General features: G+C 39.8%; 1 protein-coding gene across 1 annotated transcript in view; it reads right to left on the bottom strand.

Annotated features, from left to right (window-relative positions):
* FMN2 (formin 2) overlaps window positions 1-3899 on the bottom strand; it is a 159588-nt gene extending 155689 nt beyond the window's left edge. Inside the window, exon 1 of the mRNA XM_064445773.1 lies at window positions 1926-3899. Within this exon, the coding sequence (XP_064301843.1) occupies window positions 1926-3873 (1948 nt within the window). The 5' untranslated portion in view covers window positions 3874-3899. The remainder of the gene's footprint in view (window positions 1-1925) is intronic.
* Between the last annotated feature and the right edge of the window lie 18430 nt (window positions 3900-22329).

The raw sequence follows: 22329 nt of genomic DNA, 5'->3' as shown, positions 1-22329 counted from the left end.
ATTATTAATAAAAGTAAATCAAAACCTTGTGAGGAACTGAAGGAGTCTGTTTCCTGGAAAACAGGTGTCTAAAAAGTAATTCCATGCTCTTGAAGTTTACTACATAAAATGTATTTCCATCATAGCACCACCATAAAGAACAAAGTCTAAGTGTTGGTGATGCAATTTATAGCTTTGCTATCTGAGTGGTTGATAAACTATCAAATGTTGATAGCAGAAAAAATAAAAAGGGTTTTTTATGCTATAAATCTGAAAGTTGTGATCACCTCAACCTGTAAAACTTCAGATAAGTATGTCTAAAATTAAAACTAAGAAAACAGGTGGAAGGGCTTTAAAAGACAAAAAAAGATTCAGCTCACTTCAGAGGGCACTGCCCTCCCTCAGAGGGGGCTGGCTTTTTTTGTGTTAAAAACTTGAATTTTCAAGACAAATTGGGGATTTCTGTTCAAGACTACTGAAGAATGAAAGTATTACTGAGGTTTGAGTCTGGAAAATAATGTTAATGTTTTATCTGAATATTTCAAACTCCTGGAGTTGGCTGCTGTGCAAAAGAGCCACTAATTTTAATTTCTGTTTCCAGACAGGTTCATTCATCACTACTGCTGTGATGTCAAGAAGAGCAAAATTTACACAAAGTCACTATGAATGCAAACAATTACACATTATATAATTTTCAAAATCTACAGTATAAAACAAGAGTCTTTTTATGCAAGAGAGCTGTTCATAGCTTAACTATTTTCTTACATGTGATTTTAAAATCATGTTATTTCTCCCTTCATAAATCATACTGTTTTGTTTAGTTTTCATAAAAGCACAAAAAATTTCTAAGATTTTTGGCAATAACTCCGGTACATATGTGGTTACTGTGCTCATGAACCTGAACAGATTTTATTCAAAACAAACCTGATTATAGATTCAGCTGTTTTAATCTTATAATAGATGCTCATAGGGCATATTCTCTCAGTTCTAGTTTTCTTAAATGAAAAATTAATGGAATATGTTGCTGAGTTTCCTCTGCATACATATCTCCTCTGTGGCAGAGGCCTTCTCTATTTGTGAATACGTTAGCTTTATATAGAAACTTCAGATAGGGGGAAGAGAAAGGGGCAAAAGCAGCCCTCAAAGTGAAAGAAAATAAAACTATCTGTTCACACTATTTCTTTTGTAAACTCTATATTCCTATGCCTTTGTGAGAGGATGCAAGCTTCCCAACAGGCAAAGTAAAGGAATGCTTTCCTGAGTTAGTCACCTTATGTAGCCTGAGCAGCAGCTTGCCACAGCTACCAAGTTGTACTACCCACTGTTTCCCTTCTCCATTTTATGCTGCCTTTTCAAGGCATTAACTTTTTTTTTTTCCCTCTTCCCCTTCTGAAGGGGAAATTGGTTCCTTTCTGTAGTGCTGTCTATCTGTACTTGCACGGCTTTTTCCTTTCCGTACTAAGCAAATCCTCATTGCTGCCTCAGTCCAATATCAGGTACAGCTCTCAGATATTTACAGTACATCAGAACAGCACCTAGCACAAGAAAACCCCGAACAGGATCCCAGTTACAGAAAGCTTTACATCTGAAAGATCTACTTATGCAGAGAGCTGGTCTGCGTACAACAGTGCAGCTCTTAACATTTTTCAGTAAGAATAATTTAAGGCATCCAGCCTTTTCCTACAGGATTTAGTCAAAGGAGAAAAGCCTAAAGAAAAACTTCAAAGAGTTACGCACTTCCTTTACTGGCAGTACTGCCAGGCTGACTCTCAATAGAGAGGCTATTCTTGTTAATGAAATGTGACTGTGTTTGTAAGGTCAGGCCTTCAATTTTAAAACTGTCAGCACAAGTAAAGACAATAGTAAATGTGAAGGACTGAATTCAAGTATTTTAAATATCTTTCCAAAGACTCTCTGGAAAAAAAAACTTAATACATGTCACTCACCTGAAAAGACATTGGGAAATGTCTCTGTAGAAGCCTGCACCCCTGAGGACTTTCTTGAATGAGTCAAAGGCACTCTTTCCGTTTGGAATTTCTCTCTAAACCCCTTGTGCTCCAGGTAGCCTGCAGAGCCCACCTTCTGTGGTATCTCACATTTGTGATTAGATACCTCTTCTGTCCAGTCTGCGGAACGACTAAATAAACCTGCTAAACTAGCAGACCTCTGCTTCTTGATTGAGACTTTTTCTTTTTTGTGGAAGGACTCCTGCCTCCTTGTAAAAAGCGGGCTCTGGGATGGGGAGGGAGATGGTGAATGGTTGGGAGAACTCAGTTGTCTAGTTGTGGTTTTGATGTAACAAGGATTAATTAGATAGGGCTTAAAGCATCGGGAACCAAGCATTGGACTGCCTGCTGTCCCCTCGGAGGACAAAGTGCCATTTTTAATTTCTGTGGATAAACCATTATGCAGGTCCTCTCGGCTGGCTGACAGAGAGTGTTTCCCTTCCTGAGTCTCAGCAGCATGATCATGGCCTGTATCTGAAATACCATCCTCTCTTACTGAGTCCTGAAAATCAACAGCCTGCACTTCAGCAATTTCACTCTCAGCGTCTGCTACCGAGGTTGGAAAAGGTCGTGTGGAGCTGTGTGTCTGACACCCACTTTCTTCTACTGCAGTTCTATTTAAATCATCTTCTACTTCACTAGCTACAGCATCCACTCCAGCAACGAGCTGTTCCTGCTCCTCAGTCAATAGCTTACGTTCTTGTATTTCAAATAAGCCGTTACCAGGAGAGCCTGTGCCATTTACCGCTTCTTTCAGCTCACGTTCAGTTGCACAGGAGACGGGAATGTTTTCCGCAATTTCAGATATCGCTGGAAAAGCCCCCTCGGTGTCTGGGCTCCTCTCTTTGTCAGTGGTAGTTACTGAAAGAAACCGTTCAAAATCTAAGGGGGCTGCTTGCGAATTAGCCATGTGTCGGCCCATTGTTGTGGTGACAAGGTCCTCAGTTCCAATGTTAATTGCCCCCTGCTGCTGCTGCTGCAGTCTAATAGCTTGCTGGATATCAGAAAGCAAATCCTCTTGTTCTGTGGCTGAATGGAAACTGTATATATCTGTATCAGAGCCAGAGCTGGTCCTTTGTCCATCCTGTGTCTCTGCAGCAGCTGGGACAGTTTCATTTCTGATTTCAAAATGTTCCACATCTGTGTCTGAGAGACCCCCTTCATCTGCAGAGATGCTTATATCTGGAGTTTTGGTTACAATTGAATGAGTACTGTCCAGTTCTCCAGCCTGCAAGGCCTGGCTTTCCAAAACATCCTCCCGTGAACTACTATTCCCATCTTTAGCCTTGGACAGATTTTTTCTGATCCTCAGATTTGAAAACACGGAGGCCCTCGAGTCCGACTTACCCTTCTTCTTCCCAGATTCACTTCCTTTTGCATGCTTCCCCAGTCCCCTTCTGCTTCCCGATACCTTCTTTGTGCCGTCTGTATCCTTGGGCCCAGAGGCATCCTCTCCTCCTTCATGCACATCACCTGTATTTTTCTTTAGCTTCCCATCTTGATTCCCCATGATTTTTTGCAGTGCAACACCTTCGACAATCAAGCCATGCTCCCAGATTTCATTCCTTTGGCCTGCCGGCGAGATCCCCTCTAGCGATCCAGGTTTGTTTTCAAGCGGTGGTGATGCAAGCGAAGTAAATGCTTGCTGTGCCTCTCTCCCATCTGCTAGAGCTGCCTTTTTGCATAATGTGCTGCTTGCACTGGGCTCCGCTGGGACATGCTCAGTACAGCACTGAGAGCTGCAGACAGCTCCTTCCAATGGCTGCTGCTCACGGAGCTGCCTGCTCTCCGGGCTTCTGCTGCATTCTTGTTTCTTTAGGAAGGATTCTGTAAAAAGTATTTCCTTTATAAAAGTCACTTTTTTTTCCACGGTTTTTATTGCCTGCATTGCAAGCTCAGCTCATCACCAAGTCATTTATAATTTCAGGACTTCAGTGTTAGGTTTCTGGAGGGAAAAAGAAAAAAAAGAAGTTAAAGCAGTAAAGCAAAGTACTTTAATTACTCTGTAATTGTTCTGCAGTCATTTAAACGAATAAACTAATAACCTTGGAAAGAGAAATATTATGCTTATTTAATAGTTTATAAGGTGCTTAAGCATATGCTACTTTGACAGATTACACAGTACCTCTGGTGATTTACATGTTTACTTTTTAAAGGCCAACAAAACAGAGTTTTAAAAGGAGAGTCACTCAAAGTAGAGAGAAGAAAGATAATAAAAAATTCTTTCCACAGTTTTAAAGAGTTGCACTTAAAATTCAATGCATTATGGTAATTACACTATAAAAGACCTCCCACAATTTGTATTCTGAGAAGGTAGATATACTATTATTCCCAGGAGAATCAACTCATCAATATTAAAATACACCACCATTGTTTTCCCTGATAAGAACATCTGGCATGAAACAAGACAAAACAAACAAGAAAGATAGCACTGTTCATATGCTACTACGGAAAAAGGATACAGTAAACCATTGCTCTATTTCACACTATATATTTAATAATTCATTTAAACACTGCCACTTGCTAACTATTTTGGAAGCTTGTACAACTGTTTTAATCGGTTGCTTCTTCTGCTCCATTTTTGGTTTAAATGTATAAGCATCCATATTTCATAAATACATTTCCTGAATGTCCATACAGGTATTCCCTTCCACTTTAAAATTCAGATTTTAAATAACTGGAATAGAAACAAAGGGGCATAAGATGCCAAATTGCCAAGTTGGATCAGTCCAGCAGTTCAATATCTTGGTTCAACACCAGCCAAGAAGTAATTAGATAGATTTCTCTTTATGATTTTTCTTCTCTAAACTGCCTTGTATATTTGGTTCAGTTTCTGTGAAAGACTTTATGTATTCCTCACACCTCTGAACTTCTTTATTAGCAATTTCCCTTTCACCAGAGATTGCTTAAAACAATACACCATTCCAGTGAAATGCATCGTATTTGTTCATGCAATTCTTAGTTTTGGTATCATTCTCAGACTACCAGAGATTTCACTTGCTTTCCATGCCTTAATACACATTAAAGAAAAAAAAAAAGAATATCATTCATACTTTAAAAACTATGCAGACATACCCCCATTCCCCAAACACACGCTGTTTTTTTCAAGGGATGCTAAATACCTTTACAAAATATGGGCTGTGACATTGTTAAATAATTGCTGTTAATTCAATTTGGAAAGACTAGCACTGTCAATAATACATGCAAGTAAATTATTTTGGACTATCATAATTTTTCCCTTGTGCTTCTTGGTCTGTCACTGCTCTGATAAGTCCTGTTCCAAGGGGCCTGTGGCTCAGGCACCAGAAGCCTTCTGTCTACAAGATCTCAAGTGTTGTAAGTGAATCAGATTACTTTGCACACTCAGTGTTTCTTTTTTTTAGTTTTCACTTTCTTAAGGAAGTGATTAATCTTGCTGTTTTGGTTTTTTTTTTTTTTTTTCATTTTTAGCATTCAGAATTCATAAACACGCTAGCAAGAGGTAGTATAGCAAATCCTGCAAGAACATGTTAAGTAATTTTGCTTTTAGACTCCATTCCTGCTTTTCCTTTCTGATATCCTACTTAATTTCTAATTTACTGCAGTATTTTACCTTTTGCAGCATTATTACATACTTGAAAAAAGCTTTTGGAAGCTCAGATAATTTCAGTCCATCTGAAGATACACAGTAAGAATTTCTGAAGGCACAGTTTGAGGGAAGCATATTAGTAGAATTAGTAGAAAAGAATACTACCTCATTGGTATTTTCACTGACTAGACTGACAAGGGTCTAATCCTTGATTACAACTGGAGTACTTGTAGCTTCCAACCCAATTTAAAATTTCATCTCCCACTAAAATTTTCCAGCAATTAACATAGTGCAGAAGTAATATAAAAGTTACTGTGGACTGAATGTAAGGAAAATGCAAAATTAGTGCGAAGTTCTGAAATGTTCCCCTTCCTTTCTCCTCTGTAAACTTGCATTACAAACTCGACACAGTCCTGTTACAACTAATGATAAATCACTAGCACTAATTACACAGCAAATTACACTGCAAAACCAAGCCATCGACAAAACTGAGGCTGTAAGACAGTCAAGTTAAAGACTGATCTTATTTTTTTAACTAGAAACTTATAATGGTTTAAATCAGGTATCTGCACTACTTCCTAGAAGTTTTCACACAGCATATCCTAATAAGTTCTTAAAAAATCTACATAAATGTATAGCCATAGATATTACCGAGTTTAAACATAGTGCACTAAAAGTTACTAATTTTTTTCAATCTGCATCTGTAATCCTCAAAACAAAAGAACTACAAGAAAAATACCCAAACCATTTTCTAAATAGCCCTTCCAAATATGGTACCCCAACCAAGCATGGACTCTGACTAAGATTTCTGGTCTATATGGAAAAAAAAAAAGCACCAAAATGGGCATACTTAAGAGGTATGCATGTGAACATCAAAGAATGTGCTCTCATTATTCCACATAAGGCACAGAAAATATGTTTTCAAAAAAAGAAGGTTGCGGGCAGAACACAAATTACCTCAAAGTGGCAGTGATAGATACAACTCTCAATCAATATTTGCAGGAAAGTACAAAAGGTTAACATTAGCCAAACATAAAACCAAATGTTAATACTCTGGATTTTGTTTATTCTCAGGAGTCTTTTAGCTTCTGAAGAAAAACATATTATTAAAAGTCAGCAAGAAACCAGAATATTTTGGCATCAGCATAAGCTACATTTTAAAAGCTAAGAATGTATTAAATATTCTACACTAAAAAAGAGACTTTCAACAGAAAGTAAACAGGGAAAAGAGGGGGTTTAACTGTTCAAGAAGGATATTTCATTTTTAAGAGTAACTATAACTTGCTCTTAGCTTGCTATAAATTGTCAACAAACAACTGAGGCTAGTTAGGGAGCCTGCCTGCCTACCTTATTTAATATTTGCCAGTCAGTCAAAAATTCAAGGGGTGAGACTGCAGGCATAGGCCTGAGATCCTCCTCACCTCTCATCCTCCTCACCTCTCATCCTCCTCACCTCTCATCCTCCTCACCTCTCATCCTCCTCACCTCTCATCCTCCTCACCTCTCATCCTCCTCACCTCTCATCCTCCTCACCTCTCATCCTCCTCACCTCTCATCCTCCTCACCTCTCATCCTCCTCACCTCTCATCCTCCTCACCTCTCATCCTCCTCACCTCTCATCCTCCTCACCTCTCATCCTCCTCACCTCTCATCCTCCTCACCTCTCATCCTCCTCACCTCTCATCCTCCTCACCTCTCATCCTCCTCACCTCTCATCCTCCTCACCTCTCATCCTCCTCACCTCTCATCCTCCTCACCTCTCATCCTCCTCCAAAGCTCAGGAGACACAAGTGGCAGCACACACACGAGATTCAAAACTTACAGCTCAAAATGCATTGTCTTTGTTCTCCTACAGACTTCCACATTAACACATTCCTGTAAGAAATGTAAGCCCCTGTTAGAAATTTTTTATTACTTTCAACGAGACAGTTACCATCTACTGCAGCCTTTCTGGAAAGGTGGCCAGATCCCCCCAGCCCTGCCTGCCTGCCCACCTGCCCTGCTGGGAGGGGAAGGACTGCCGGCAGCACCAATTGCCCACACCTGTGTGCAGGCCTCAGCCTCCTCGAGCACAGCCAAGGCAGAGCCCTTCCCCCCGGCTGGGGCTGTGGCCATGGTGGGAGCATTTCCCCCCCAGAATTCCTCACAAAAAGGCTGGGAGACCAGCTGACACCTTTGCATATTGGGTCTGTCACAAACACAGACTGCCTGGGGGGGAGAAAAGAGGGGTGCCTAGGGGAGCCTGCCCTGAGGAGGTGTAGCTTTCTTGGGGTGGATGAGTTTTTACTATGGTTTATTTACTGTGATATTTCATTCTGCTCTCGGTAGTAGTTGTTGAGCAAGTCCTTACAGAGTGAAGATAATAACGCCCCGTTACTACCACTGACAGGCACAGTACTGCCATGCCTGCCAGGTGATTAGCCTTTGGGGCAGGGTTAGGCTGCACCAGTATGATCCCAGGAAAGGGTTTAAACAACAGGAGTGCTGGCAGCACACAAAGTGCCCAAAACAACACCCCAGCAGTAATGCTGCAGCTACCAGCACAGAAGCACCATACCACTCTGCAGCAAAGATGGGGAGGCAAAGCAAATGCACCCCCAGGATGAGCCATGCCATATGCCCTGCACATACCCCCATACCACCCTGCATGGTGACCGAGGGCCAGGCTCTGTATGTGTGCTCATGGCCAGCTCTTCCAGAAACCCAAAGAGGCTGGCTAGGCTATGTACGTGGGTATATATGGGCTCTGTGTACCCCCTTCCCTGCTGGCGACACTCAGCAGTGGAGGTGGGGGGAGGCCATGGTGGTCCAGGGCGGGTGCTGTCCTGGGGATAAGCCACAACACGTCAGCCCAGGGCTGCAGGCAAGGCATGGGCTGCCAGTGGCTGACCCTCTGCCTCACGCCACACAGAGGAGGGCTGAGGGTGAGGTGGCAGCAATGTGAGAGCTACAGCAGGGCCCACATGCCACGGCAGTGCTCTGGGAGCCAGGCTTTGCTCCTCTGTACTCCCTTCACCCCTCTCCCTGAGGGGACATGGCTACTGCTTAGGGAGGGAGAGTAGGGAGAGCCCAGGGGATCCTCACCTTTGCCATACATACCCTGCAAAGATTTATTTTTTAATTAGTGGCTCAATGTCCACAGGTTTGGGTCGGAGGTAAAGGCACAGAGATTAACTGAGTTGTTTTAAAGTACTCTGGTGTCACATTACTGATTGGGATATGGTAATGCAGATGGTGTGAAGAAAGGTTTGTTCAAGGAGACATGGATATTCCCAGCCATCCATATGTTACCAAAGTTTTAATTTTGATAAGCAAGCAGAGGCTTATTCTCGTTCAGTCCAGTGCTGGACCCAGGTCCCTGTTCCTGCTGTCCAGTGGCATCAGGAAGCCTCCCTCAGCTGCCACTCAGCACGCTGGAAAAGTTATCTCCCCAGGAGGCATCAACTACCATTAAGTATTCCCTTATACTGCCAAAGCTGTGCTCTGAGCAGTTGAAAGTCTGCTGCCCCCATCACCCTCCCTATCCTTTTTGGCTATAGGGAGAATTGTTTTTTATGACTGGACAAACTGTAGCAGACTCACTTCCCCCCTCCAGCTGGCAAGGGTCAAGTCAGGAGAACAGAAAACATAATGTGGATTAAGAGACTGTAGTGGCTAGGGATCAAGATGGTCCTGCCATTGCCTCATTTAGTTTCTAGTGGATATGAGATTCTGGCTTTTAATACTCATCTGAACAGTATGAAATCATGCCCTATGCATTGTATTTATATTAAGTTGAGGTGATCCAGCTAATGAGAAACCTGTTTTACCTACTGAAAATTTCCTTTTATAAGAAGCATGAGCCTAGCAAGCAAAGACCCTAGGAGAGTGTTTAGCTTGCCTAGGAGCTTTTATTAGGTGCATGAGAAAATGATGACTAGGATTTTCTAATGCCTGCTACACAGTGCTGAACTTTCTCCTACATAATTTCTAGCTAGTGAGAATGAACATTTAAAATAAACATATCTGAAGAAAGAGGGTCTCCAGAAATTCAATGTTTGCCAACTACTATGCTGCAGAATGCCCACTGGTTGGGAGCCAAAGTCTTTGTGAAGCATTTAACCTTCTGGATTTCTCACCTAAATGCAACAATACATTTATGCATTGTGAAACAGAGCTTTCTTTGTTTAAAAATTTGACCAGCTCAACATAGCAAAAATCATAGACATTCCAACAAGTAATTTTATTGTTTTCCCCTAGCATTTCCATATTCTTACTGCTGCTTTATTGTAAAACATACTTTTCAGTTAAAGGCTATACAGAACCTTTCATAGTTACTTATATAGGAGGGGTTGGCTGAACAGCTGCACACAAAACCCTGCCAGCATTCCAGAGATGTATGCATTGCAGGTCAGGCTCAGGTCACAGAAACAGTCTCCGAAAATCCAGGCCTCTGCAGATGCTGCAGCCGGAGACTCCTATATCGGGAGCACAAGATGCTATGCCAGTATTGTAACCAAACCTGAGCAACAGGGAGGTATGAAGGTCTGGTTTATTCCCTATTGCACACTGAAAAGTGAGGTATCTTGTGGCACAGCTCCCACTTTTCCTTGCACAGAGTTCATTTCAGACAAATTTTATTCCAAATGCAGATAGACAGCGGTTGTTTGGTAATATATTCTAGCAAATTCAATGAAACACGGTATAGGCTGCATCACGAAAAAGAATTAGTAAAATAGCTGCTAACCAGGCTATCAAAGAAGCACAGATGAGACAGTTTCTACCATTTAAAACACTGTAAAGTGCAGTCAAAAATCAGAGTAAGAGCCTAAGTTATAAATTTTATATTCTAAGCGAGTGATATTTATGTAATAAGAACATTTCTTCAGACTTCGTAATAGCTTTTGAACACAGTTGGATATGGCAACCAAGCTTTTAAGATGAGGATCATTAAACCCATTCAAAATTCATACACATACAGACTCAGTATTTGGGGTGGGTGGGAAGAAGATAAGCAGAACTGGCTGTGTCAGTCAATCAAACAGGATTCACATAATTTAGACACACCCACCACAAGCAATCATTTCATAGGGAAAAGTGAGAGCAGAAGAGATTTATTGCACTGAAGGATAGAGAAAGGAACAAAGAATACAAATCTGTAGGAAACTGGGCCTCCTCGTTTTCATTCCTTAAAGAAGAACATATTCTGTTAAATCAAGCAGAAAATTACATATTGTCTTTTTTGGTTTTCTTGGACAGCTCCCAGAGTACTTAATGACAGGGTGGACCTTCTTGCCTGTAGAGAGCCCAAAATGCCATGAAACAATGGCAGATTTTTAAGCCTAGTCATTTTCTGTAGGAGACAAGGGATTAACTTAAGTACTTAGGACTCTGATTTTATCTTTTCTACTGCAACAAATATGTATTAGTCTGAAGGAAAAGTTGATGAAGATCAAGTTTTTTCCTAAGATTTTTCTCTTAGTTTTTAAAGATCTCAACCAGTGACATGGTTTGCTTTTAAAAATATGTGGAGACAAAAAAAAAAAAACAAACAACCAAACAAAAAACAACCATTTTTTACCATCTTCTTTTAGGCATCAGTTTCTGTTCTATTGCAGACATTGACACACACATGAATGAAAAGAGTCTGGGTCAAATAAAAAAGAAAGCTGTTGATCAGCTCTCAGTTCTTTTTAAAACAGCAAGAATCCTCCTATCAACTGCCATAAATATGTTCCCCCTAGAGAGAAAAACCCTGGGGCAAGCTCACATTGTAAACCACTCGGGGAAGTTCACAAAATTGAATGATTTTGAAGATAAGCCAGTAATTTTGTACAAAACTTTGTTGTCAGTTTTTTGTACAAATTGTTGCATTGTCTCAAATACATTTAGTAATTAGAATACATTTTTTAATAGTATTTCCATAACCTGATTTGGGATTAAATGAATCCAACCTGGCAAAATAGGGAAGAACATCTCTTTCCTAGCCTTTGGTTTACTTCAGTATAGAACACTAGCAACTACTCATGCTAATGAACAGAAGCAAATGCCCTCATCTGTTCAAGGGTTCGTAGGATGAAGGCCTTTTTAGCTGGGATGAATAAAGTGTACTGAAACTAAAAAGATAAACCAGCATCTAATGCAGAGAGAAATGAGTACTAAGATGCCAGAAAAGGAGCTCTGAAGAAACCAAAGGAAAGCTGAAGTCACTTGTATTATGTCTCATGGTTTTACTTCCTCTTACTGTGATCCTTTGCTGTTGTCACATGATGATCAGCAAGAGTCATCCATACAGGGATTCATAACTGATGCCTTCAGATTCCTGCCTTTATTTATCTTCACAGTACAGCTCAAACTGAAATTGCTGTAGCAATTATAAGAATTCAAGTTCATGCCTTGAGTAGAGAACAGGAAAAGCTACTGCCTCAAATAATCTGGACAGATGCAGTCCCTAGCATATATAATGCTAAGAGCTGCTGATGCGCAGGGAACATTATTCTCCACTTTAAGGAGTGGTTGGTTGAGCTGTGGCCCCTCTTTAGTAAAATCCTTGCCTTGTCTATACAAATACAGCCTTAGCTGGCCCAATACTTTTGTTTTAGGGCTTTATGTATTTTCATAACCGGGAAAAGAGAGGCCCGGAAAGTGAGAGGAATTTATGAAACCCGATTCAAGACCTTGAGATCTAGTCTTTGTGGGCTGCCTATGTAGAAAAAAGGCTAGCTGTAGAACTATTTAGTGTGACTAAGTTTAATTTCCGAACTGAATAATTTCTACAGAATACTAGTTCTTTCCACTAAGTTCCCATATAAAGGACAGAAGCAGATCAGCTTTATGAACATCCCTCAGAGTACCCCAGAATTGGATGTGGATGTTGTCATCGGTGTAATTAATTTGATCTGTGTTCAAGTATTTTGTCATTTGCCTGTTCTGTTAACCCTGCAAAGTGGTAAAGCAGCTGGCTTAGGGGACAGCAATAGTTAATCAGCCACAGCATCACAGGGCATCAGCTGGACTACAAGTCCACGTAAATACAGTACTTACTAAGGTCCAAGGAGTCCTGGCTGCCTGACTAGGCTGAACTAGCTCAGGTAGGGCTTACCTGCACTAAGACAGGTGCAACCATGTAAAGTGGGCTCAATCCATAACTTATGTTAGATGTCCTTGGTTAGGCCTTCGCATGAGGGACCCAAAGCACAGCAACTTCCTATCAGTTTTGTAGTTGAAATGGCTTTCCTTTTGTCAGCTGAATAGTTATAATAAGCCAAGTTCTGGTGCTAATTGTCTTTATAAAGCAAATACATTGCAGATGAACAGCTGGCAATCTATTCCACTAGAGTAAGGCAAAAGAATCATGGTGAAGCTGAATAACCCAGATTCTCAGATAAAGGTCAGGAAATTCAATTAGGATGATGATGTTTTCATGTCAAAAGGATTATGCCTTGCATAGAGGCCACCATTGAACTACAGCTTTTGTAGAGCTAAATACATACGGCAACTAGTTTGATCCAGTTAGGGAATGAAAAGTCCATCCTGTGAACCATGGCAAGTTAAAATTTTGCCAGATCACTGTTTCTGCTCACTGTACCTATATACCTATTCCTAATCTCTCATATTCTTATGCCTTTCTTCCTCAACTTCAACATCTAGTGTTCATCATATATTTAATCTGTAATTCTTATACAATTTCCTTTAGCTTTATGCAGCAGATTTATTTCACCTTTCTGAGAACCCTGAGCTGGGTTCCAGTCTTCTTCTGTGTCACAATTCAGAGCCGGTCAGGGACAGAAAGAAAAGAATGTTTGCCTCCCTGTCTTTTTATAGACAGTTTCTACTGAGAAAACATGTAGAAAAGAGATTAAGAACAATTATATTTAACTATTACAAGCTTCAGTTCTGAGCAAGAATGTCGAACAGTGGGGAGAGTTATAATTCAGACAGTACTTGCATTGCATCTCCAGGTCTTAATTTCTCCTAAAACACTTTAGTTTAAAATATCTCAGCCTAGAGTTCTTTAGAAAATTAGTTATGGAACCTGAAGTAATACCAAAGCATTGATTTATGCAACAGTTGGCAAGAAAATTTTCCAGCAAATGTTTTATTATGCTCTGTCCCCACCCTTGCCAATGTCACCATATTAAGAGCTTACATAAAATTATTTAGAAAATAGTGTCCTTCCTAATGACCAGGCTGGTCAGCCTCACTCATCAAATGACATGAGGGATAACATTCCTATTTTACTTATGTTCAGGGAAGATGTTCAAGTAAACAAGATTGAAATGCTCAGCAACAGTCCTAAATTCAACTTAAAGAGGCTTTGTGTGAACTGTCAATAAAACAGCTCATCTTTTTGTATATGTGTACAATAACAAGGATAAATTATGCCCTAAGAGGGGTTATCTTCCTATTTTTTACATAATGTACTCAGCACTGAGGAAAAAAACATCACCTGGGGGAAAAGGATTAAATGTTTAATTAAAAAAATTCTGATGGTGTTTTCTGAGCCAGTTTAGTCTTACCTGGGGCATTATTACAGAAAGTGTTTTCTTTCCTGAAGTAGGGTTAGGCTACTTTAGTGCAGCCTCTGAAAGAGGGAAAACAAGTCATGAGAAGACTCATGACCTTTAAATAGGGTATTCACATTGTCATCTGGCACTTTATTTATTTGCCTTTGTGCCAGCAATCTTTCCAATATCCACAAACAGTGAAATATTTCAGGATATATCATCTTAAAAAAGTAAAAATCTGGGATTTGGACTGATGGTACATCTTCTTCAATATCACGCCTCTAGCATTGGTCAGTACAATGTTGCAGGAAACACCTTAGAGGTAAGCAATGGGAGAATTATTCCCCAAGCCTGTCATCCAGGTTAATGTATGTCCTTAGACAATGGGGTTTATTTGTTTGTTTTAATTGAATCTTACAACTCCAAATAATCTTGTGCTGTAATTCAAGGTGCTCTCGCTATTACGTTAGCTGCATTTTGCACTCACAGACATGTCAGTCAAAGCTGGGACCAGTTGTACCAAACACTAAGCAAAATCCTACAGGCATACTGTTCCTACCCCAGAAAGCTTACAAGTCTAAGTAGACTCACGTGGATAACCTCATTAACTCAATTACATTTGTTCATTTCCCCCTGCCTTTCACAGCTTTACTTTTTGCACCACAGTACAGTGAAGAGGCATTTGATGGACATATCAGTAGCCTTCCAGAAATTAAAAACTTGAGAAAGATTCTTGATGTGGAAAGGATAGACATCCTTCCTGGCTTAGTAAAATTAAGTGGTCATTTCACGTGTACAGCACCACACAGGTACGTGTACAAGTGGGAAAGAAAAGGGTACTAAATCTGTCAGCACTTTCACAGAAAAGCGCCATAAGCTACAGAAAGGCTCAGGACAGTATAGAACATATGTGTCACTGACCTGGGATGAAGGTGACATGAAAACCTCAATCACAATGTAGTGTTATAAGGAAGTGAAAGAAGGATTGGAGAAGGAAAACTGAAGACAGATGGAAGATCGATCTTTTCTGTAACACATCATAAGGGAGCATTGCTGTGCACTCTCTGTTTCCTGGGTGGCTCAGCTGTGGGCCTAGACATTAGCCTCATCATTTCATCCAAATACACAAACTTTCAAGCACTGAAAGAGCCAAGCACACCTTTGCTGCCTCACAGATACCAAAGTGCTGGGCCCTTCCTGCCCTGTTGCAGGAACACATAATTCCTCACATTGACATACTAAGCTTTATCTTCAACCCTTACTGTGACCATTGCTGCTTTTGTGGCGAGGTACTGTAGCCAAATGTAACTATACAAAAGGGGAGGCAACTCTTGTTATAGGGTCCATATTGACATTAAGCCCTAATTTAGATCAAGGGCTCACTGCGCACTAAGCAGAAGACAAAGTTTAGGGGTTTGAGGCGTTTGGTTGGTGGTGTGGCGGTTTTTTGTTTGTTTGTTTTTTCTTCTTTCTTTCTTTCTTTCTTTCTTTCTTTCTTTCTTTCTTTCTTTCTTTCTTTCTTTCTTTCTTTCTTTCTTTCTTTCTTTCTTTCTTTCTTTCTTTCTTTCTTTCTTTCTTTCTTTCTTTCTTTCTTTCTTTCTTTCTTTCTTTCTTTCTTTCTTTCTTTCTTTCTTTCTTTCTTTCTTTCTTTCTTTCTTTCTTTCTTTCTTTCTTTCTTTCTTTCTTTCTTTCTTTCTTTCTTTCTTTCTTTCTTTCTTTCTTTCTTTCTTTCTTTCTTTCTTTCTCTCATCCAGGTCATAGGAAGATTACAGATGAAGCAGATAAGTACCTTACATCAGTCTAAGAAACAATGAGGAAAGAGTTTGACAGAATATATGCAGACAATTCATCCTGCTTTTTTCTGTTCCACTCTACTGAATTTACTCCCATTATGGACTATTCCTGATGCTGTTGTTTTTCTTCCAGCATTATGCCATTATCTGATTACAAATAAGCTTCTACTGTCCCCTCTAACTCAACACAAATCTAAAATGTCTCAAGTGCGATAACAGGGTTCTAAGCAGTCCAATGTTTGTGTGAAATTTGGCATTACTGGCAGCCTGACATTTCTCCCTCTGATGTGAAAGTCCAGCTGTGTCCCACGGAGGAAGTCAGATGGCTTTGTGCTAAACCACAGTTCTCAAGGCTGTCCATACAGGCAGGAATAAGTCAATTGGAAATAGCTGTGAATGAACATTTGTTTAGTAGTATGCAGGATCTAAATTTTTTCTGAAAATAGAAGTAAAAAAATTGATATATATATATATAAAAATTTTTTAAAGATATATTTTTTAATTCAACTCCTATAGTCCTCAGCAGTTACAGTTCCTTAAACTAGCATCAGCCCAAATCATTTATTAATAAGGCTACTTTTGTTGCCAACTAAAGCCCTAACTGCTTGGAACATTTCAGAGAGACCTTAAGGCAAAACCCACACAAAAGTCTTCTTTATTTATAAATACACATGTATCTTGACACAGCTGCCTTGTTCCCTCAGTTAGGATCTGCTCCAGCTGTGTCCTAGAACCCTCGATACTCCAGCTTGTGTTGCTTGAAATGAATAGATCCTGCCTGCTGATTTCTGAGGAAGGCACACAGAGCAAAGACAGAAATACCTTGTCCATGACCTAGAAAACTATTCCTTACGCAAATATTAACATGTAGTATAGCTTATGTTTCAAAGTGGTAGAATGTCAAGTCACTTAAAAATTCCTTTAATTATAATGTCTGCTGTGAGCTATTCATATTCTTTGTTGATTATGTCTCATTCCACATTTTCTTCTGGTTCTGTTATGAAAACAAGTGTGGAGAAGAGAGCCTTAAAATATTTATCATAAGTTTATGTAAAGGCAGCTTTAAAGAACATAACTTCGAACTCTCCATTAAAAACAGCCTGTATGTAAACTGCTGTGCTATGGAGTAGAACATTGAAGAATAGTTATTAAGTTCTGAAGGATATGATAGTAAAGGCCCAGGTTGTTGCATGAAGCAGAGAAACCTCCAGAACAGAATGTCATGATTAAAGTGTTGGAGAGAAATTCTTTCAGCGCAATGAAAGTGAGTTTTCTTATGTTCAGACGTGAAGACATAATCATAAGGAATTTAGCATCAGTAAGGATTGAAATTTTGAACATATAAACATCTGTTGACTTTGGATGGAACAAAGCATTCTCTTATGCTGCAAAACGCAAGAATAAAAAAAAGCTTTGATCGTGGTCAGAAGGGTACACACGCAAACTGTCTGCAAAAGTCATTGTATATGTTCAGTACGATGAACTCTGAAAACTGCTGGGTTTTTTTGGTATTTGAGTTGTTGTCTCCTGATGACTAAGACTGACATGCGTTACAGATATTATGTAGGCACCAAGAATTTCAATAACAGGAATTGATTACAAGACTATTTCAGAGCGATCTAAAATTTTTTCTCACTACTTAAACGTCTTTTTTACCTAACACGTCTCAATTTTTGTTTTACAGAACTGCTTGTCTAACAACTACGTGAAAGTGCGTTCAACCTCACTTTCTGCTGTTAAAACAATTTCTTATTAAAACCTCAAATACAAGATGCTTCTGAATTCTTCGGCATTCTAGAGCACAACTGGTTTCTACAGGCACACAGATGTAACTGGACTGTGTGGTATTACTTATCTTAACAGTTTGTGGCTTTTGCACATACTTCAGACTGTTTCTGGAAGAAATATCCACAGAAACTGGGTTTATATTGTTACCTCATTTATCATCCCCAACCAGATAAAACAGGTCTGATGTACTAAGCCACCTACTTCCTTGGTTATTGTTAAACACTAAGGGTATAGCTTCTTGTCTTTCACAAGATTACCTCCGACATCTCTAGACAACTCATAACTTTGTATCAGTTAGAAATGATAAGGATCCAGCTTAGGGAGATCAGCTGCAGATCTTGGAAGACCGAACACAAACTGCTGTAACACCTCATTATCTGCTATTTATTTATTTAACGCACTCATCATGTTTTTCTTGGAGGATTTGTGTTTAAATCAAAATCCATATCCAGCATAGATAGGGCGAGTACAAATTGTTTGGCACTACACCAAGGCTAATTTGGAAACATGATATAAGCCTCATTTGTCAAATTAATTGAGCACCTATTTTTCTTAGTTTAGCTCTACCATGTCCCCTCTTGAGGGCCTGCAGGAAAGAAAAGAACTTTGAGTTGAAAGAAAAGGATAAAACCAATCCATCCATTCAAGATGTTAGCCTGCGTCCCATGAACGTAGTTAGACAAGTGTTACATGGGCAGCCTGATGACCCTGCCCTGTAGTCGCGGAGGAACACAAGTGTTGTGCTGCCGAAGCAGCAAATCTCCCATGGCTATGGTGGAGGTATGGCATAGCTGCTTCCTCTCTCCTACATAAGCACACGCTGTAAGCAGGCTACAGAAGAAAGAGAAGGAAAACAGTACAACGGACCACAGCTGTCATATTCTGTAGTCACTGCTTGCTTTGAGAGATGTTCCCACAACATTAAGGCTCAAAACTACCACGGAGGAGAGGGAGGGGGCTATGCAACCACAGACTTTTCTTCCACATAGCCAGGAGCATGCAAACAGCCTTGGGTAACAATAAGTGAAGGTAGCTGGAGGCTGGGGAGAAGGAATTAATTACTGGTCCCTGTTCTTTTCTTTCAGTAAAGGAGTATCTTATCAATACACGCACCCTAACTACCTGCCATAGGCCATCCAGCTCTTGGTCTTAAAAACCAGATTTATTCCTAAATGACAGATGAACTTTTGGATAGTCATCTGAGCCTGAAAGTATGATTAACTTTTTAACAACAACAGAAAGCTTTTTTCTTCTGGACTATGAGCTTCATATGCAGTTGGGGATTCAGTTACATATTTCTGCTGCTTGTAGACCTTCCAATTTCTCCAAACTTATGTGCATATGTCAATGTGTTATATCTAAGACTTATTTAGCTACACTAACACCTTTGGAGGTAAAGTGCAAGTGTATGTCTGCAGCTGCTCCCAGTCCAGCCATCTCTGACTGGAACATTTTTCTGTCTTTGATGCCACACATGCAACATTCCAAATAAGTCTCATTCACATATGCATACAGTTCAATTCATCTCCTTCATTCTTCGTTGCCATAAACGCCCTTTACCTTTATGGAGAGCTGGTTACTGCATGGCATTCCTTCTATTTAGAGGGTGGAAAACCTCTCAAGACCATACAGCCATTCAGAACTGCTTCCTGGGGTGGCTATAAGCTAAAACTCCAAATTCAGACTCCTTTCCTGTGAGATAATACTAATATAATACCAGAAGAGTTCCAGATACTGCCAGCAACGTGTGAGCCAGTTAGCCTTGTATCCAGCCAGAGTCCTTATTTAGCAGCTCATCGTATTTTTCCTCAGCTCTTAGACCATTTCTAAAGCATACCTTTAATAAAAGTAACAGTAATAATAAAGTGGTCATAATGCAACCTTACCTTATTTCCTGCCAAAATGCATTCTGATGTGAATTCAGCAACTTGTACTTGTGTTCAGTTGTAACATTTCCATGCAGACTATATTTATAAGAGGGTCAGAGCGTCTGGCTTTTTTGCTCTGGGCACCATTTCCAGTCACATGAACTGGGAACAGCTTGATTCAGATGTTAACAGCCACTGACATTTGCAGGAATGTTGTTTAAAAAAAAAGAAAAATCATAAGTGTCTTGAGAAATTTCACTGCTTAAAAGGCTTATCACAAAAGTTATTAAAAATACAGTATGGGTGGTTTTTGTGAGGAACGCTAATGTACTGTAAGTGCTCACAGTAACATGACGCATATCTGTATAGTATGTTAAGAAACAAACCATACTGAATAATGTTGTGCCCTTTGTGTAAGACACAACATTAAGACTTACATTCGTGTAAGACTTTGTGTCTTTACAAGCTCACTGAAGTAAGACTTGTGCACAAATCAGGGAAGAATCGGACTTTTTGATTTTAAACGCATGTCAAGAGTTTGAGAATTAAATGGGATGAATTCCACCTCTGGATGGCAAAAAGTGATGAATTAGAATAAATTTGTGATCGGTACCTAAGCTTCCAGTGAACTATCTTCATTCTCTTTAAATACATTTTCAATTTTGTAAAAGGATTTATTTTTATTGTCTTAGATTTGAATGACCTCGTCATCAGGTTGGCAACACTGGGGCAAGGGGAGAGATGACAGATTTGTGGTTTACATTTCACAGGACTGCAGTAATGGAGACATTCAGTTTAACTCTCATTTGTTCCAGTTCACCTCAGTTTCAGAGGAAGTCTCATGTTCAGAAGGTGACCTCAAGGGGCATAGCTATGTCCCTGAATCATTTTATTACAGGATAAGATAGAGCTGGGTCCAAGCACCTGACTCTTATTCCTCTCTGTAAACAGAAGTTACATGGATTATTTTAATCCTTCCTTCCACCTGAGATGCCTCCTCTCTGCAATCTGTAGTCTTTTAATGTGAACCAAAAATGTTAAAGACGTCATGAAGCCTGCAAGGAGCATTCAGAAGTGTTAAAATCTTTTGCATTTCCAGATCAGTGGGAGAGTAAAAAAAATAACTCAAACCCAGTTAAACATAGACAGACTAAAGCAATACACGCACATTGTCCCTTTATAACATTTGTATGGTTCTGGGAGCTGAATATAGGTATTTTTCTAAGGAGAAACAGAAGAAAGGAAATCATTCATTCTTCTTTCTCCATCAGCGTGGTTCCCCCATCTCTTGCACCTTCAGCCAAAGAGGTGGCCAAACTACTAGCAAACCAAGTTTCCATGCAACGTGCAGGAGGGAAAAGTAATGGATAAGTACGTAGTGGTGCAGAGCAGGTGTTCTAACACAGCTAGTAATACCTGTTGTATAATTCAAGTTTTGCAGGAAAAACCTGTACACATTTTGTGAATGTCAGACTTCCTACCTATGCGCAGATCACATGCGTGTATCATACTTGTACATTAAGTCCACCGAACATTTGTCAAAAAGGGACTGATTTTGAATGTTTGGTATGGGCAATCAAAGGAAAGAAGCAAAAGCCATTTACTAAGGGGTGCTCTTAGCTGGATTTTTTGTTCAGAAGATAATAGCAATCCAATTTAGTGATCATGTCCCTCAAAGATAAAGTAATGTCAGGAAACTCCCCCTTCATATGCATTTCAGATACAACAAGCATGTTAGACTGAATAAGCATGAGCTACACAGCCAGTGCTTGTGTACCCCAGAAATGACTAGGGTATGCCGTATGAAGTGTTTCAGTAAGAGCTGCTACCTATGTGGTGTAGCATCCACGCTGGCAGATCTGTCTGATGCCTGCAAATAATCAAGAACAGATGTAATATTGTAATTTGCTTTGACAATCCTCCTGGAAGATATGTAATTCTTGGGAAAAACTAAATCCATCATAACCTGTATATACATGCCATGCCTTAGATATAATGTGGCAGTGAGTAGAACAGTTGTTTCATTTAGTTTGAAAGCATGAGAAAAATGTTACTGTTTCTTTGTAATATTTTCAGTCTAGACCACATTTAAAGAATTAATTGTTCCTCTAAAAAAATACATAGTTTTAGCCAAAAGGTGTGAAATTTCAGTACTCCAGAAGGAAGAATTCCAGCAACCCTCAAATGCAGCCATAGGAACTTTGAAGCATTCCTGCTTCATGAGATTTCTTCCCCAACCCAAGATTTAAAGGAATAGACCTAAAGGAGATTAGGCAGCTCACTATTTTCTTCTCCCCCACATCAACTACATCATCATTATTAAAACACTGAATTAGACAGAACAAAGACATCATAACCATCTGAAAACTCCACAGTCCAAAAAGAGGGGGATTTATCTTGAAGACATCAATTGAGATTATTTCATGAAGTCACCTCATGAAGTAATAAATGATGCGAAGATATTTGGAAGAAGGAAGACAAGGCAAGCAAGGTAAGAAGCTACGGGAGAGCTAGAAAATGTCTTTTGTTTAAAGAACAAACAAAACCCCTGGTAAGATTACTTTAAAAATTGAACGGGAAAAATTCCTTTTGAACTAACTCTGACTGTAGAACAGTCACAACAGTAACTTAAACAGAGAGTGAATATGCTCCAGCTCACCAGCCTACAGAGTCTGATAACTGGAGTGAGCTGTGTGGGGGATCCCCTGAACTTATGACCCAGGTTTCAATCCCCTAAGGAGGGCTATGCACTGCTCACTTTCTGAGTCACGCATGTGGGTGGATTTGGTGTCTTTAGTGCTACATGAGCTAATTTAACTGCAGGTGCAAGTCAGAGAAATT

Source organism: Phalacrocorax carbo, chromosome 3 (genome assembly GCF_963921805.1).
Source record: "Phalacrocorax carbo chromosome 3, bPhaCar2.1, whole genome shotgun sequence".
NCBI classification, from domain to species: Eukaryota; Metazoa; Chordata; class Aves; order Suliformes; family Phalacrocoracidae; genus Phalacrocorax; species Phalacrocorax carbo.
Note: the sequence above shows the minus strand (reverse complement) of the source record. Positions and strands in the feature narration are given on the sequence as shown.